At 40.5% G+C, this 18,552-nt stretch overlaps 1 protein-coding gene across 2 annotated transcripts; it reads left to right on the forward strand.

The window, feature by feature from the left end:
• Positions 1-3,569: 3,569 nt before the first annotated feature.
• Positions 3,570-11,105, forward strand: SLITRK5 (SLIT and NTRK like family member 5). 2 transcript variants are annotated; one of them, XM_045838872.1, is made up of 2 exons: positions 3,570-3,694; positions 6,728-11,105. In XM_045838872.1, the coding sequence occupies exon 2, from the start codon at positions 6,736-6,738 to the stop codon at positions 9,613-9,615; it is 2,880 nt and encodes a 959-aa protein (XP_045694828.1). In that variant the 5' UTR covers positions 3,570-3,694; positions 6,728-6,735; the 3' UTR covers positions 9,616-11,105. The 2 variants fall into 2 exon arrangements, with proteins under 2 accessions (XP_045694828.1, XP_045694829.1); XM_045838873.1 differs by lacking the exon at positions 3,570-3,694 and adding an exon at positions 4,133-4,199.
• Positions 11,106-18,552: the final 7,447 nt, after the last annotated feature.

Consider the following 18,552-nt stretch of genomic DNA (forward strand, 5'->3'; position numbering starts at 1 on the left):
AAGAAATGCATTTAACTTAGGAATTCCACCAAAGAGCCCATAAAAAAAACTAAAATAAATATTACAGGTAATAGCCTTGGCTGGCATAGCTCAGTGGATTGAGTGCAGGCTGCAAACCAAAGCATCACAGGTTCGATTCCTAGTCAGGGCACATGCCTGGGTTGCAGGCCACAACCCCCAGCAACCGCACATTGATGTTTCTCTCTCTCTCTCTTTCTTCCTCCCTTCCCTCTCTAAAAATAAAATAAATTAAAAAATCTAAAAAATCATTTTAAAAAGATTACAGGTAATAATAAATATGAATGCACATATTTCAAGAGGCAAGTATGCTAATTGTGGTTTGAATTTAAATTTTAATATGCAGATATCAAATTATGTCCATATTCTGCATAATGCCAAACATATGACCACATATGAAATACATTTACAATGACACTACACCATGAGCTAATTAAAACATGAAGAAATATATGCACAAATATTGGGACAAAGGCCCCCAGCTTTTCATATCCAACTCAATCAAGTAACATTTAATCTAGTATTAATGACTTTAATTTTGGAGAGATCTATTTGATCAATCATTTCACCTTCTAGTTTCCAACGGTGTTTATGTAATCATGTGCTGTATTTGAGTATTGGATGAAAGCCAGTAGGCACAGCATATGACTGTATATTGTTCAGTATGAACTGCAGCATACATAACATTTGTTCTTGTGGTTAAAGCCTTGGCTCACATTTGATCTGTTACGTGATTCATGTATTTCATTTCTAGGTAGTAGTCAACGTTCAAAGAAAATAGGAGTCTACTGAATACTGACTGAGCCTTTTTCTTATTTCTGTGATGTTTTCCCTCCCAGTTCTTCTGTGGTCTCTTCATGTCACAATATTTCCTCAAAATTCACTTTCCTGCAGAGCAGCTTGTAGAGACACCTAGTGGAAAATCACAATGGTGGTTTCTCAGGCTATCCTAATACCAGGTTAATGGTACAAAGTTATCATTTATACCTTTGAACCACAAGGAGTGAACTAGGATATTTTTAGTGTCAGTGTCTCCAACAAAACTATAACCTACCTTAATCACAAACATGTTCAATACTTCTTAGCAAAAAATTTATTTTAACTTGAAAAATAAACATTTAAGATAAAAATAATACAAAATGATAAATTGAACTACAATTTAATATTGAATTGCAATTGTGAAGATTTTGATAAGTAATAAAATGATGAAATAAAGGTAAGTACAATAATTAAGGCATTTTTACCCTTTCAGAAATTCTACAGTTTATCAACATTCGAAATTATGTCTTCAATTGATCTTAATATTTATATGCCAAAAGTTTCTAACTGTAATCAACATGTAATTTTAAAATTATGACACTTTAGTACTTTCCTTTTGAAAATATAAGTGATTTTATGCTTTAAAAATAAATTTTTTAAATATCTTAATCATGTTAGTAGATAATGTAAAAAATACAGTAACAAGCCATTAGTGAACACAATTGAAGTTGTTTATACAGTGTATCTGTAGTAAGTGGCTACCATTCCTAAGTCAAATGTTTATAAATTTAACACAAAGTTCTACTGTAAGGTTTTTATTTTCATTATCGGATACAAATTACTTCTTTTCTCTCTCTTGTACATGTCCCAGATTTAAACAAAATAAACAAAATTGTTTCTAGCAAATTAAATATGGCTTAACTAAAAAAAATTTGCAAAATAGAGTCAGAAGAAATTTCAAGAAATATTGCAAAACCTTAGGAGACAGCAATGTTCACCACCTATAGAAAAATGTCTAATTCAATATACACAGAGGATGTGGGAAGATGTTTGTGGCCATATATATATATATATATATATATATATATATGTGTGTGTGTATATATATATATATATGTGTGTATATATATATATATGTGTGTGTGTGTATATATATATATATGTGTGTGTGTGTATATATATATATGTATATATATATATATATATATATATCAGAATCTAGATTATTCCTACATTTAATCAGGAAACCACAGATTAACCACAATGATTCCCCAAAATATAACCAAAGAGACAATATCAATCATGTTTAAGATTATTCCAAAACATAGTACATAACTCCAAATTAAAATTCATTTAAAAATATTTAAGTGGTAAAACTACCCAGTTACGAAGAGGAACAGGCACACGTGCACCCAGCCTGCACTGGGCCACTTCTGATCAACTTTTTTCCCCCTATACCTGGGGTGTACTGCAGGTTTAATATGACAAACGTTGAAAATACACGTCTTCTGAACTTAAAAGACCCTCTTTTGGGGAGGGAGGTGTTTGGTTTCATGGGAAGAGCCAAGAATACTTACTGTCGAGATGACTCCAGTGGAGTTTAGCAGGTGACTCTTCAAGAAACTCGCTCTCTATCGATACTGCATTTATTTAGGGTTTTCCAGCTTTTGAGCACACACCCAATGTATTCAGACATATTCTCTCTGAAAGTCATTCACATTCCCTTGTATCGCCCAGATATACCTATCAAACGTAATTCATTAAAAAAGAGAGAGAGAGAGAGAGAAGCACCCTGGTTCGCCGCTACGAGGAACCACTCCCCCATGAGACAGCAGCAGGGGCTCTATTACTCTAAATAGCCGGGGACTGCAGACGTTCAGCACCGGGCTGCCACCTACCTGCCTGACCACCGCCAAGCCTGGCACTGTCGGGGTAGTTTCCACTCCTCCCTCGTTCCATCCCGGGATTGCACGGTACCGCCTTCGTGTTACGCACATGGTCCAAGACTCCTCGGTCTCCCGCGAATGTGACACCCAAGGGGGGGACTCGGCCGCGCCGCCCGAGCGCCTGCACCCTCGGCTGCCACCTATCGGCCGCGCGGCGGCCGCTTCCTCCCGGCCCATCATGTCTGCTGCAGCTTGGCTCGCACCCGCGGCGCGACGATAAACAAGTGCACCGGACGCGGCCCTGCGCCCGCCGGGGAGCAGACGTCTTAGAGACCCCTGCGATGCTTACCGCGTTGCCACCTCCTCAGCGCCCGGGAGCGAAGACGCGACTTTCGCTGAGTTTTTTAGAGTCGCCGAGCTGCCGGGACACGCCGCAGGCGTAGAACGACGCTGTTCCCGTCCCCCAAGACCCCCTCAAGGATGTCGGAGATAGAGAGTTCCAAATAATGACGATTGTGGGCTGCATCTGGGAAAGGGAGAGAGAAAAAACCCTGCGCACGGCAGGAGCGCTGAAACCGCCAAGAAGATGCGGGAGCCGTACAAATACTAAGTAGGGGCCGCGGCGGCGGGCTCGGCTAGGGGGAAGCGGCGGCAGGATCCCAGCGCGGTGGTCGCTGCTGCGCGAGGGGCGGAGGACCGTGCAGGAGCAGGAGTTACTGCCGCCGCGGGAGCAGCCGAAGGGCCGGTGCCACCTTCGCTCGCCCCCTCACTACCATGTACAGTGTGCGCTGCAAGAAGAAGGCGGGCGATGCATGCACAGCCCTGCGCCCCGCTCCCTCTGGCTCGTCCCCGGGCGTGCGCCAGTGACCAGGGGGGAATGTGGTGAAGACACTCAGGAGGAGACCCGAGGGGGGAGGGGAGGGCCGGCCGGCAGGAACCCAGGCCGAAGGGTGTGAGGAGCCCAAGACGGCTGGCGGGGGCGGTGGCTGCTGCTAGCTTGGAGAAAGTTGCCCCCTATGCAGATGGCAACTGTAAGTATCCGCCTGGGGTGTGCGGTGAAGGGTGCCGGGGACCCCGCGATCGCGCGTTGGCGCGGGTGGGAGCGTGTGTACGAGTGAGTGTGAGCGGGTGCGAGCACTCCGCGGGGCTGGCCGTCACGTTGGCGGTGCCAGCGGTACCAGGCAGCCTGCTCCGCGCCCCCTCCTCCAACGGCTTCCTCCCACCCGCCGGGCCCCAGTTCTCTGCCCTCTCCGCGAGGCGCTTCTACAGCGGGTTCTCCGCCGCCCCCTCCCCCTCCTTTCTCAGTCTGCAGCTCGCGATCGCCCCCCTTTACCCCCTACCCCCCTGCCCACTTCGACTACTGCGGAGAGCTCCGGGGAGAGCCGTTTGGGGAGCCCCAGAACCCGCGGTCGCCACCGCGGTGGCGGCCCTAGGCTGGAGACGTCCGGGCGCCTTTTCTCCAGCCGCGCGGACTGCACTGCTCGCCACCTCCTCGCCCTTCTCGGGCAGGAGAAACCCAGAGCACACCCCAAAGAGGTATTTTTGCATGGGTGGCTACCATGAGTGGGCCCTGGGGATGTGAGACCGGGTAAGTCGGCCGTTTACTTTGCAAAACAGGCTCGTGTGTGTGTGTGTGTGTGTGGCAGTGGAATGGGTGGCTTTCTTCCCTTCTCCTCCCTCCCCTTCCCTTTCCTTTCCTTAGCTTTGGGGCGGGGTGGGGGAGGGGGAGCCTCGCGTCCTGGAACTCCGGGTGCTTCTGCCTGGGCCACTGTGGGAGCAGCTGTGCCCTCAGCCGCAGGTCCGGCCTGGGTACTGGGCTCCAGCCCTCGCGTCCCCAAGTTGCTTAATGGGTATGTGTAGGGCGATGATCCAGAGTCTAAATTCTTTGGGGGAAAGCAAATACAGGCCCCCTACCCTAAAAAAAAAAATAGTGATAATAATAATAATCATAATCTGAAAATGTGCAGTGTACCCGTGGCTTTACATGGAAGGTGCGTTTCCGAGTCAGAATGTCAGCCTTTCCCGTTCATTCAACTTTATTTTCTCAAATTTTTTAGGCTCCTTTGCTGGCAAGGAGGAGCGGAAAGGGAGCAGGGTGAGAGAAAGCCCTTGGTCCCTGGCTAACCAGTAGTGAATTAAAGTTGTAGACGCTCGAGTTTAATACCGGCTGGACACAATTTGCAGTGGGCTGTCAGGGGTGGGAGGTGAATGGGGGCGGGGAAGTACCGCGAGGGAGGGGGAGGGGACTCAACCCGGGCTGAATGGATGTGCAGATTTGATCCAGCTGAGAACCGAAATTTCAAGGTAAACATTTTGCTTTCATAGTGGGTCTTCTGCCGCTTTTCAGCCTGAAGGTGTTTGCCGTTGCCCTGGGAGGTCGGGGATCTTCAAGGTTTATACACTGTGATTCCGATTCATCTTGACACGTCTGGTGGCCACACGTGTGATTCGCAGGCACACTTGCACATGTGCGTGGAATGTCGGGGCTCTTAAATACAGGGGCTGAATTCCACTCGGAGATCCGGATCTATGTCTTCTCGTTTGAACCCGTGACTCGGGAAGGTCTGGGTTTTACTTTTGGGTTGCTGTTCGACACTGGACTTCGGTGGTGGTGTGGCCAGCGCCAGGTTGACCGGAGGAAAGGCATTGGCTCCCGGAGCAGAGCATTTCCACCGAGTGTTCCCTCCCTCCAGCCGCCAACACGCACGCACACACATTCACACACGCGCCACATTCACGTCCTCTCCTTTATGAGTGCTGCTCTCGAGTCGAAGTAGGAAGTCGAAGGAAGCCTTTAAAAGGACAAAAAGAAAGCGAGAAAGAAAAGGGGGAGGGGATCAGATTGCTTCCTCGGGGCGATGAAATTCAGATATTGAAGCACTAACCTGTGTCACTCCCTCAGTTCCACCGTTTTGCTTCTTTATCTGCCCAAATGCCCTTTCCCCAAGGGGGAAAAAGCCCGGGAGGGGCATAGTACAAAGCATTGGCAATTAAATGTAATAAGCAACTCCAAAGATGGGGATGCTGATGCGGTGGTAGTTCAGTCCAAACCCTGCTAATTCAATAGGGTTAGTCTTGCATACCGTGGCAAAGAGACTTGTAGCCCAAGGAAAGGGGGCCTTTGGCGCTGGTCCTTAATTTACTTTTAGCTGATGCCCGGTAAGCAGTTGGACCGTCCTCTTTAAACTCTGGGCGTCGAAAGGTGTTCCGGGATTGCGGATGCCTTCACAGAGCTCTTTGTAATCCATCGTGCAGAACTATTTCAGTGGCTTAAAGATGCGGTTTGGTAGCGTCGCTGACATGATCAATGAGGAGAAGTGGACGCAGGGCGCACTCTTACTGTTAAGTGGCTCCGTGCATGCAATTAGGATGCTGATGTGCTTAATAGCGTGGTAGTGAAGTCTGCCATCAAAGCGAACACGGTCTCCTTTTTTTCTCCAAAGCTCCTGAAGACAGTTGGTGATTTAAGAGTTTCTTCTGGGTCCTTTGGTGCATTATCTCACACCTTTTTGCCTCTGAAAAGTATTCTTCAGGTCCCCACCTTGGCATTTGGAGCGATGGTTTAAAATAGCCCAAGTATTGTGGCTCCTTGCATTTCTGAGAAAATGGGAGACTTTCACCATGAACTGAAGAGCTACTGGAAGAAAAGCAGAGGGGCTGGGTGTAGGTGAGGTGGGGAATCTTGTAAAATGGTGCTTCTTTTCTCTTAAATTAGAACCATGAAACTGAACTGACAGCCATTTTATGTATATTTATGGATTGGTTTTGAAAAGGGGGGGATGGAAAGAACACTAAAATAGGACTTTATCCAACCTGCCCTGATCTTGTAAAGAGCAGTTTTTCCTGTTGTAATCATTAGGAAAGGAAATCAACCTTTAAATAAATTTTAAAAATACCAGCTGTTAATAAAATCTGGAGAATGCTCGTGTTGGGGAGAGGTGTCATTCCTAGCCCCTCCTACTGACTTTCAGAGAAATAGTATTAGGGAGAAGAGACTTTCCTTACTGACCCCTTAAATTTTTGTCATATCCTGTTGTTTCCTTTCTCTCCTTTCTCCCTTGCAGGAGGTAAAATGCACACTTGCTGCCCCCCAGTAACTTTGGAACAGGACCTTCACAGAAAAATGCATAGCTGGATGCTGCAGACTCTAGCATTTGCTCTAACATCTCTCGTCCTTTCGTGTGCAGAAACCATCGATTATTATGGGGAAATCTGTGACAATGCATGTCCTTGTGAGGAAAAGGACGGCATTTTAACTGTGAGCTGTGAAAACCGAGGGATCATCAGTCTCTCTGAAATTAGCCCTCCCCGCTTCCCAGTCTACCACCTCTTGTTGTCTGGAAACCTTTTGAACCGTCTCTATCCCAATGAGTTTGTCAATTACACTGGGGCTTCAATTTTGCATCTGGGCAGCAACGTTATCCAGGACATCGAGACAGGGGCTTTCCATGGGCTGCGGGGTTTAAGGAGACTGCATTTGAACAATAATAAACTGGAACTTTTGCGTGATGACATATTCCTTGGCTTGGAGAGCCTGGAGTACCTACAGGTCGATTATAATTACATCAGTGTCATTGAACCCAATGCTTTTGGAAAACTGCATTTGTTGCAGGTGCTTATCCTAAATGACAATCTCTTGTCCAGTTTACCCAACAACCTTTTCCGTTTTGTGCCCTTAACGCACTTGGACCTGCGGGGAAACAGGCTGAAACTTCTGCCCTATGTAGGGCTGTTGCAGCACATGGATAAAGTTGTGGAGTTACAGCTGGAGGAAAACCCCTGGAATTGCTCCTGTGAGCTCATCTCTCTGAAGGATTGGTTGGACAGCATCTCCTATTCGGCCCTGGTGGGGGAAGTGGTTTGTGAGACGCCCTTCCGCTTACATGGCCGAGACTTGGACGAAGTGTCCAAGCAGGAACTTTGCCCGAGGAAACTTATTTCAGACTATGAGATGAGGCCTCAGACGCCTTTGAGCACCACGGGGTATTTACACACTACCCCGGCTTCGGTGAATTCCGTGGCCACCTCTTCCTCCGCTGTTTACAAACCCCCCTTGAAAACCCCTAAAGGGACCCGCCAACCCAATAAGCCCAGGGTGCGCCCCACCTCTAGGCAGCCCTTCAAGGACTTGAGCTACAGCAATTCTGGACCCAGCATCGCCTACCAGACCAAATCTCCTGTGCCTTTGGAGTGTCCCACCCAGTGCTACTGCAATCTGCAGATCTCCGATCTGGGCCTCAACGTCAACTGCCAGGAGCGGAAGATCGAGAGCATCGCAGAGCTGCAGCCCAAGCCCTACAACCCCAAGAAAATGTATCTGACGGAAAACTACATCGCCGTGGTGCGTAGGAGCGACTTCCTGGAGGCCACGGGGCTGGACCTCCTACACCTGGGCAACAACCGTATCTCCATGATCCAAGACCACGCCTTTGGGGATCTCACCAACCTGAGGCGCCTCTACCTAAATGGCAACAGGATTGAGAGGCTGAGCCCAGAGTTGTTTTATGGGCTCCAGAGCCTACAGTATCTCTTCCTCCAATACAATCTCATTCGTGAAATTCAGTCTGGAACCTTTGATCCGGTCCCAAACCTCCAGCTGCTGTTCTTGAATAACAACCTCCTGCAGACCATGCCCTCTGGCGTCTTTTCCAGCTTGACCCTCCTCAGGTTGAACCTGAGGAGCAACCACTTCACCTCCTTGCCGGTGAGTGGAGTTCTGGACCAGTTGAAGTCACTCATCCAAATCGACCTGCACGACAACCCTTGGGATTGTACCTGCGATGTGGTGGGCATGAAGTTGTGGGTGGAGCAGCTCAAAGTGGGTGTCTTGGTGGACGAGGTCATCTGCAAGGCGCCCAAGAAGTTCGCCGAGACAGATATGCGCTCCATTAAGTCGGAGCTGCTGTGCCCAGACTACTCCGACGTGGTGGTGTCCACGCCCACGCCCTCCTCCATCCAGTTCCCCTCCAGGACCAGTGCGGTGACCCCTACCGTGCGGTTGAACAGCACCGGGGCCCCAGCGGGCTTGGGCGCGGGTGGAGGTGCCTCCTCGGTGCCCTTGTCCGTGTTGATCCTCAGCCTGCTGCTGGTTTTCATCATGTCCGTCTTTGTGGCTGCGGGGCTCTTCGTGCTGGTTATGAAGCGCAGGAAGAAGAACCAGAGCGACCACACCAGCACAAATAACTCCGACGTGAGCTCCTTCAACATGCAGTACAGCGTGTACAGCGCCGGCGCGGGTGCAGGTGGCCACCCGCACGCGCACGTGCACCACCGCGGGCCCTCGCTGCCCAAGGTGAAGACGCCCGCGGGCCACGTGTACGAGTACATCCCCCATCCCCTGGGCCACATGTGCAAAAACCCCATTTACCGCTCCCGAGAGGGCAACTCCGTGGAGGATTACAAAGACCTGCACGAGCTCAAGGTCACCTACAGCAGCAACCACCACCTGCAGCAGCAGCAGCAGCAGCCGCCGCCGCCTCCCCAGCAGTCCCAGCAGCAGCCCCCGCCGCAGCTGCAGCTGCAGCCGGCGGAGGAGGACCGGCGGGAAAGCCACCACTTGCGGAGCCCCGCCTATAGCGTCAGCACCATCGAGCCGCGGGAGGACCTGTTGTCGCCGGTGCAGGATGCCGACCGCTTTTACAGGGGCATTTTAGAACCAGACAAACACTGCTCCACCACCCCCGCCGGCAATAGCCTCCCGGAATATCCCAAATTCCCCTGCGGCCCTGCTGCTTACACTTTCTCCCCGAACTATGACCTGAGACGCCCCCATCAGTATTTGCACCCGGGGGCAGGGGACAGCAGGCTACGGGAACCGGTGCTTTACAGCCCCCCCAGTGCTGTCTTTGTAGAACCCAACCGGAACGAATATCTGGAGTTAAAAGCAAAACTAAACGTTGAGCCGGACTACCTCGAAGTGCTGGAAAAACAGACCACATTTAGCCAGTTTTGAAAGTAAAGAAACTCCTTTGGAGCTTTTGCATTTAAAGCAAACGAGCAAGCCGATATACACACGTGGACACGTTTGATTAATTGTGTTGTTTCAACGTTTAGAGTGAAGTGCCTTGGCACGAGATTCTCAGCTTCAGCGGAAGATACTGAAAGGGTGTGCAATTTCCTTTTAATTTTACACGTGGGGGAAACATTTGTGTAAACTGGGCACATCACTTTCTCATGCGTGTGGGGGAAGAGAGAGAGGCTTTTTGGAAGGCAATTGGCTGCGCGGGTGATTTGTTAAAGGTCTCAGTCACTTTTGTAGTAGGAAGTGCTAAGAGTGGTGGAAGATGGCAGAGTGCAGATTCTGCTCGTTCTCTTTTGCTCTCCTCCCCCCTCCCCTTTCTCCCCCTTGAAGCCATGGGTGGGTCTAAATGGCTTTTGTGGAGAGATTAGCACACCCCAACTTTAATAGCAAGTTCTTCTCTTCCTTGTTCCCTTTCTCCTTCCTCTCTCTGCTTCCTTGCCCGCCCCCCCCCCCCCGTTTCTTTTCTTTCTTTTAAAAGGATGTGTTTGTATGCATTCTGGACATTTGAATTAAAAACAAAAGTATTGTGATCTCAAAAGGATCACCATAGATGTGGACAAATCATTAAAATTACAGAGCTATATGATCCATAATTGATTAGTGAAAATAACTTATTGATGAAATATACAAATATTTTATTGTAGCACCTATTTTTATATGCACATTTAGCATTTCTCTTTCCTTCACTATTTAGCCTATGATTTTCACAGAGGTGTCGCACTATATTAGGAGCTGCATTTCCAAAACAGAAGTGATATCAGGAAGGCATTTTAAACCATTAAAATATGGAGAACACAAGGACAAAATTTTAAAGCCAATGCAACCCACCCAACTGGATCTGTAATTTTTTTAAAAAACGGATTGTATCCCAATATATTTAAAAAAATAGGGCAATTAATCGGGCCATTCAGGAGAGAATTGGGTGCAAGTTTCTGGTTTTATTAGAGAAGATTTCAAAGTATTTTTCTTAGTCAACCAAAATAATGTATTGATTTGACTACTATTGTAGCCGATTTTTGATTGTTTAACCAACCCCCATTGCATTTGTACAGATCCACATGTACTAGCACCTCAGAAGACCAAATGATGGACTGTACAAATCCCTATACAATGTCTTGATCCCTCTGGGCAGCAAGCAATGATGATAACCACAAACAGGATCTCTGTAAGATGGGGCTACTGTTGTTACATTCTTATATGTATCCCAGCACATGTAATTTTTTAAATAGTTTCTGAATAAACACTTGATAACTATGTCAAATATGAGGGATTGAAGTAATGATTACTCAAAGTGCAAAAGAGTTAGCTGTGTGTGATTGACTGAATCTTCATTCTCAGCAACTTAGGACATAATACCTAACTTATTCCTTAGAGAAAAAAAATTCCCTTAATTATCAAATTTGAAAATATGTAGATGTAATTAGGCCATGGTGGTTTACAGAATTTTGTTTTTCTACATATATCACTTAATGTGTTTACTAATGAAATTTTAATTGTATACTTCTTTTTCTTACTGAAGTTTTCATCTAATACATGGAGCATGGTAAGTAATATATTGCATATCCATTTTTCTTCCAACATTATGTATTTCTTTCATGTCAATAGTATTCATTCACTTACAAATTTCTACAGTTCTGTATTTTTTACTTGTGTAAAATTATCTTCAAAAATTATGATGGATGCTTTATCTCAAGTTGATCTATATCCTAAATGTTCAAAATATAGGTGGGTATAAGCAGTTCACCTCTGAATAAGGTTTGTCAGTGAATTGAGATTAGTATTTAAGTGTAGGAAAGGTTTGGATTAATCTGAAACTTAAAGAGCCATGCGTTTCATTGCTATTGGTGGGTCTTCCGATAATCTCAACTGAAATGTATATAATATTAAGGGCTGTTCATGAACTTTATGTTTAGAAAGTACTTTCCATGGCCAACTGCCACAAAGAGGCAGCATTCACCCATGAGTAAATTGACAATAACTGCTTGAATTCAGGTTGAACAGGTGGTAAGAGTTTCCCTGAGGAATATATATATATATATGTAAATGCTACATCAGCCAAGTGAAGTAAACTATCCCCATTCTGTGCAGCGTTTTCCTTCCAGTTTTTTTCAAAGGGTAAGGAACAAGATTAATACTGTCATGTGATGCCATGCAAAAATAAAAATGTGTCTCTTACTTTTCATCTACCTCCTCCATGTTAAATCCAGGACTAGGAAAGAAAATTAAATGGTAGCGTTTGCTTTCACGATTGAGGTTTTAATTCTCTTCATCATGGAAGTTATTTTTCTTTTAAAATGTCAAAATCACTTTCTTAGTATTGTTATATGTAGATATGGTGGTGTTGTATAAAACGCAAAGCGGAATCTTCCATTAACTAGGTTTATTTCCCTTAATTGATTCATAAAAATAGGAGATGAGAAATACATGAAATTAAGCATGTAGCTTCCAAACACAGTTTGTTGATGTATTTCAAAGTTTTACAAAGTAATATTTCATACTAGCACTATAGCCCATAATTTGTCACATACACTCTCTTTAGCTGATTTATTTATACTTCTTTTCCTATGGTGTGCAACACTTTTTAAATCTCAAAAACAACAATTATATGAGTTATGGAAAGAGGCAACTTCTAACTTTAAAGTTGTATTTTCCCAACTGTATCAAGAGGATAAAAACAAACATTTCTCTAATAAACTTGAAAAATTTTAACATATACAATCAAGAGACTTAGCTAGAATTAAAAATGCATTGTTTTTCTCCTTAGACATGGTTTCCTGCTGATACAGTAACATAGACAGTAGAACACAAGTTGTATGTTTTTGAATATTTCATTTTTTGTTTTTAGGTTGTTTCCTGGATCAATAATTAAATTGGGTATATCAGTGGTATATGATTGGATGAAGAGGCCCTGCATACTCTCTCCATAGAATTTTGGAGAAGAACAGTATGTAATATTTCAGGCACCAATTAAAATTTGGATACAAACTCAGCTTATTCTTTGTGCTTGTTCTACTTGATATGTTGCATAATCTCCTACAAATAATTTCTAGGTAGATTTAATAAAATCTTATTTTTACCTTTGTGTGATTATAGTGTAAATACTTAAATTATTTCAGAGGAATTAAATATGTTCTATGTAAATGCAAGTAATTTATATGATAATAGTCAAAATCATTTGCAGCTAAACTATTGACTGAATTTATGAATTAATCAAGTTCAGCATAATATCATAATATCATACTTAAAACATCTTTTTTTTAAGGAAAGATTATCACCTTTAAATATATGACGTGGAAAATTTTGGTGGATGTCCTGGATATCCAAGCCAGTACCACTACGGTTCCCTCAACAGCAATAGGAAAATCAAACTTGCGTGTGATGGAAATAGCTACACATAAGGTGGAAAGGTTAGAATGAAGACCTTAATCTAATATACCAATTTCTTGCCCTATAGCATTAATTCTGGTCTTGTTACTAAGTTATGACATTAGCAGCTTATCAAATTAAATGTGTAATTTTCTTTTTTTACTTGCTTTTTCCTTATATCTCCCTCATCCCTCCCTCCTTCCCTCTTCTTATCCTTTCTCTTCATTATTCTTCAGTAGGGCAAGGGAAGAGTGAGAATTATTCAGTTCTTGTTTGAAATGTAAAAACTGGCTGCTTAATTTCAAGAGCTCCATAGATGGTTTTCAGAGTCACACAACTCCAAATGAAGGAAAATACAACAGACTACCAGTATGCTTCCAATAACTTGAAAATATGCATTTGCACTTTTCAGATGGCTCCAAATGAAAATATTTTCAGGGGTGGCAAAATATTTGGTATAACTAATTTTAAGGATAAATTTTACACTGAGAAAGAGGAACTAAAAACAACAAAAGAGCTACCTTACATGCTAGAACAAAGGGACATTTAATTAATTATTTCAAAGGGAATACAATGTTGTGATAGTAGTCATTAAACTTATTAAATTTACTATTTAGCTTATGGATAATGTTCCTTAAACCCTTTAAGTTCTCTACTGTTTTCCAAATTCAAATATATGATGATAAAATTAGTGGATGGCCATTAGTCATGTGCATAAAAATAATTATCTGACATCTATATTTGGAAACTTGTACAGTTAATATAGCATTTGAGACCTGCGTTGTATCATTAATTTGGTTTAATTTAATTAAATGCCTTTCTATAAATATTCATGTATATTTCCCTCATTGTATGTTGCATGTGTGTGGCATACAAAAAATGTATATTATCAAAGAGAGCATTGAATGCTTAATGTTCAACTAATTTCTTTATATTTCATTTTTACAATTATTTTAAATTATAATTTCATGTTCTGTGGTTTAGGCTTGTTAGATTGGGGTAAAGAAAGGAATTTTATGCAGGATAATGTTTGATTGTGACAACAATATACCATTTCCTCCCTCGGTTTATAGCAGACTCTTTGTCTTACGAGACACAAGTCAAATATCTTTCATGGTAATTGTGCCAGTATTATAAAATGAATACATTTTGTACCCAATTTTTAAAATAACAGTATTTATCTGTAAATAAGCTTAAGAGTGATTTAAATTTTTTTCTTGTTAATTTTTTGAAGATCAAAACTTAAATACTTCATAGAAAATTGATGTAATGCAAATATGAAATTATTTGACTTTCTCATTTTCTATATACAGTTAAAATAAAAATGTAATGATATATTGCATAATTTAAGTATATCAGATACATTTTTATTAGATATTAGGGAATTGATTCTACAGAAGAAAAGTAATATTGCTAGTGATATATTGAATGGAAATCTTCCAAAGAGTTTTTTCTTAATTAGGTATTCTTATCAGTGAATATGAAGAAATGTTGTATATTTCCACTATAAAATAAGCAAAATTGCATATGTTTCTAAAATGGGAAATTAAAAAACAATGTTTTCAAGGATTTTTTAAAATTTAAAATGCAGAAATGGAATTGTTGCTTTATTGAATTGAAGGCTCATTAATATTTTAGTCAACTTCTGACAAACTTCTTTGCAGATCATTGCATTTTAAAAAATATTTCAAAATACAAAAAAGTGTGTGTAAAAATATCATGAAATATACCAAATTCAAGTTTAATTGTATTACTTCACTATTGAATCATACATATGCAAGTAGCAAAATTCAGTTACTTTTCAATATTCTGGAAAATGCATATATTTGATTTTCTTAAACTTTTTTTCTACCATCAGTAATAATTTTTACTGTTTCCAAATAACATTTTTAAAAATAATCTTGTATGGTTCATAAAAACAAAACAATATTGGATATTAGACTCCAAATTTGTGTATAATTGCAATCTGTACTTAGGTACATGTCTGTCTAAATAAAAGCAGAGGAGGCACAGTAGCCCCATCTTCCCTCAGTAGCTGAGTTATTTGTCTGATGCTACAACAGAGACTGTGACCAGCATGCTTTGTTTATGAGAGGTTCATCAGGCCCATGTAGACTAAACACTTACATATTAACTATAAAATTTACATATAGAAATAACTTGATCAATAAATATATTTTACTTGTAATGATATATCTATATAACTCATCTGTACAAAGTTATGCTTTTTAACATTATAATAATATATTTTGTTGTTGCATATAAGCCCAAAGTCAAAACAGTGTTCCAATTGCAAAAGTCCTAATAGTAATGGGAAACTTAGAGCTATGAAATTTATTTAAATACCAAGTTTTAACATCTACTTTATCTCCACTCCCAGGTGTGTGAAGTTCACTGTACATGTTTTTCTTTATATTACTTAACTCTGTCCTTGCTAAAGTCTCCTTAAAATATACAAATACACAAAATATTTTTCTTCATGTTTTTTTTTGTTGGACAATAAGGTAGCAAATATTAAAATAAACAGTTATGAACTAGCACTTTTTAAATTGCAAATTAAGTTTTATTTCACTGAAATAGTTCCCTCAATTGTATAATTATCTGCACATTTTTAAGCTAGTGAGTAGTATATTTAAAAAGGTGCTACAAATGTGAACATTCAGATCCTGAGATTGCTCTTACATGTCAGAGAACATTCAAAATCATTCACCATATTGTCCTTTAAACTCATTCAATCAATACAATGACACCTTTGTTCCTGGGCATGTATGATTAAATACCCCATGTCTTAGATGGAAATTAGATATCTCATTAGAAATATTAATATGAAGAAAGGTGAAAGGCAGACATCGATTACTCAGATTCTTAAAATATTTTCTCAAAAGTTAACAAAGTTATATATACTGAAAAACATTTATGAAAGGTCTTTGTATAAAACTACACATTTATGAAATGGCTAATTTCATATGGCTTGAACAATCTTTTGTAATTTAAGTTAACAATGGACTCTGTCTTCATTTTTTTTTGCACAGGATTTGCTTAGGTCACTTTGTTGTATTATTATAGCTTTGGCTTGCACTTTCATTTAAAAGCTCTGTGCCTAATTTTAAACTTTGAAAATGGTCTCTATTATGTTTGATTCTTGCAACTCCAGCGATTTTCCTTCCCCCAAAAATTGAAAAGAAGAAGTTGGTATATTTCTCTTTATAGTATTAAATTAAAAATATGATTATCCCACATCATTCCTAGTGCAACAATCCAACTATTTTGTAAGCATGACTTAATGTGAGTGGGATGATGTGGATATGAAATTGTCACTATGGTCTTATCACTCAATAATCATCTTTAATACAAGCATCTAAATGTAAAGGTGAAAGTTTATTTGAATGTTAATGTACCTAAAATTAGACACTTTGATTGGGTAGCTCACAGAGTTCACAAAACGCCTCTACTGTGTGCTTATGAACACGAAAGCAATACTTATCGAGTGGCGATCCATGGCTAAGTTCTGAAAAACCTGTTTTATTTGATCAGAACAATTTTATTTTCTTTAAAAACATAAATTTCAATTTGAAGGCGTTTAGACTGAATAAGCACCCTCCATATTGTCTTAACCTAGCAGCTTCATATAATATATTATCTGCTGAACCATGAGGGCATTTGCATTTTCAACCACATTCAAATAAAATTTGTTCCTCCAATATTAAAATATATGTATCATAATCATGGATTTTCAGGCACCATTCTCTAGGAACTCAGTTTCTCAAGGCTTCATATACAGTGTTTGAAGTAGCAGATTCTATGTAGGTTTACACTGTAAATAAATCAAAGTAAATATAGGGAAAAAAACAAGAATGGGTGATTTTACAACCAAAGGAGACTGCCTTAAAATGAGTATTTTTTTTTTTTTGCAGTGTAAACGTAAGAGTTAAGATTTACAGTGACTTGGAGTCCCCAGAGCAGACTGTATAAACTGGCCTGCCTCCCACAGGCCGGGACAACCTGAGGACAATAGTAACTTAAAAAGTATGCTATTACAGAGGGAAAATTACAATCACAGATAACAACAGAAGCTTTCCCCCAAATGTCTGACTGAGGATATACTTGAAAACAGTGTGAAAGGTTAATTCAATGAAACTGTGTCAAACATCAAATATCACGAGGATTCCTTCCAGGCCAGAAGATGTAACTTGGAAAATCTGATCCAATGAACTTAAGACCAAATTTTTTAAAAGGAAGAAACAGAATTGTGAAGACATTTTTTAATGTATAAGGAAAAAACAAAATTATAGTTTGATGAAAGATGTTCTTCAGTATTGCCAACTCTACTAGAGATAAAACATAAATTGATGTATATCTAAAGGAAGAGATTCCTAAATTGTCCAAATCTCTTTGTTTTCTTTTAAAGAGATTTTGTTTTTATTTTTTTGAGACTGAATACTGACATGTTGTAAAACAATTTTGTAATTCGTCTCTATTATTTTTCTAACAAAATGTGAATGAGCTTTGCTATATAAATATACTGTCAGTTGAAATTTTAGTTTTATTGGTGATTTGGTTCAGCGATAAAATGGGCATGAAATAATAAAACAATAGTTGCATATTATTGGCTCTATTTTTATTACAAATGGTAGCCAATTGCAACAAGACAAAGGATGGTTCTAAACTTCCAAATTATGTTCCTTTCTTCATTACAGATTATGTGTTCTTTGGCAGTTTTCTTTGTGTCTGCTTTATTTTTAATTTTAAAAATTAATATAGTGCATAATCAAGTGAAGAGCTTAAATAATTTAGGTTTTCATTTTCTGCACTGGGCATATGTTTATTATAATTCTAAAATTAACAATATGATGACTAATCACTGCTATTTAAGTTATATACCCGTGAAAGCATATCATAGTTTAAAATGTAGTTTTCAATTTCTCCAGTAAGTTGTTTACAAAATTAATTGGTCATTTACAGATACTTCACAGCAAATTTAAAAGCACAACTTCTTAAAAAAGGAAAGAACTTAGTGTAGTTGTGTTGATGTCATTCTTACCCTTTGGAATGATTACATTGAGCTTTCAATGTATTTCAAAACTATATGACCAAAGTTTATTTCTCAAAAAATTGAGTGCCATTTCTAAATTAATGGTAATTTTTCTTTACTTGTAACACATTTGGAAATTATGTATGAGGTAATTTCCATTATTCTGGTTTTAATTCAAACAGTCTTGGGCCTACTTGTTTTATATCAGCTAAGATATAATAATAAAATTCTACAAAGATGTATCAATAATCTACTATGTAATATTAAGTAATGTTTGACTTATTTAATTTCAGAGTTAATTACAAAAGGTAGACTGCATATGTGATGTAGCACTTATTTTAATATTCTGAATTTAGCAATTGCTCTTCTACATATTGTTAATAATGTAGGTAGTTTCTAGTTTCTTTTATCTGGTGGTATAAATTTGGTTGTTAATTCAATAATGAAATTATTTCTGTCATCATATATTC

The sequence above is a fragment of the Phyllostomus hastatus genome, unplaced genomic scaffold (genome assembly GCF_019186645.2).
Source record: "Phyllostomus hastatus isolate PE091 unplaced genomic scaffold, TTU_PhHast_1.1 phas_contig_29, whole genome shotgun sequence".
NCBI lineage: Eukaryota > Metazoa > Chordata > Mammalia > Chiroptera > Phyllostomidae > Phyllostomus > Phyllostomus hastatus.

What these genes read in the sequence shown, in the direction of transcription:
- SLITRK5 (XM_045838872.1), top strand. Translation starts at nt 6,736, where the DNA reads ATGCACACTTGCTGCCCCCCAGTAACTTTGGAACAGGACCTTCACAGA.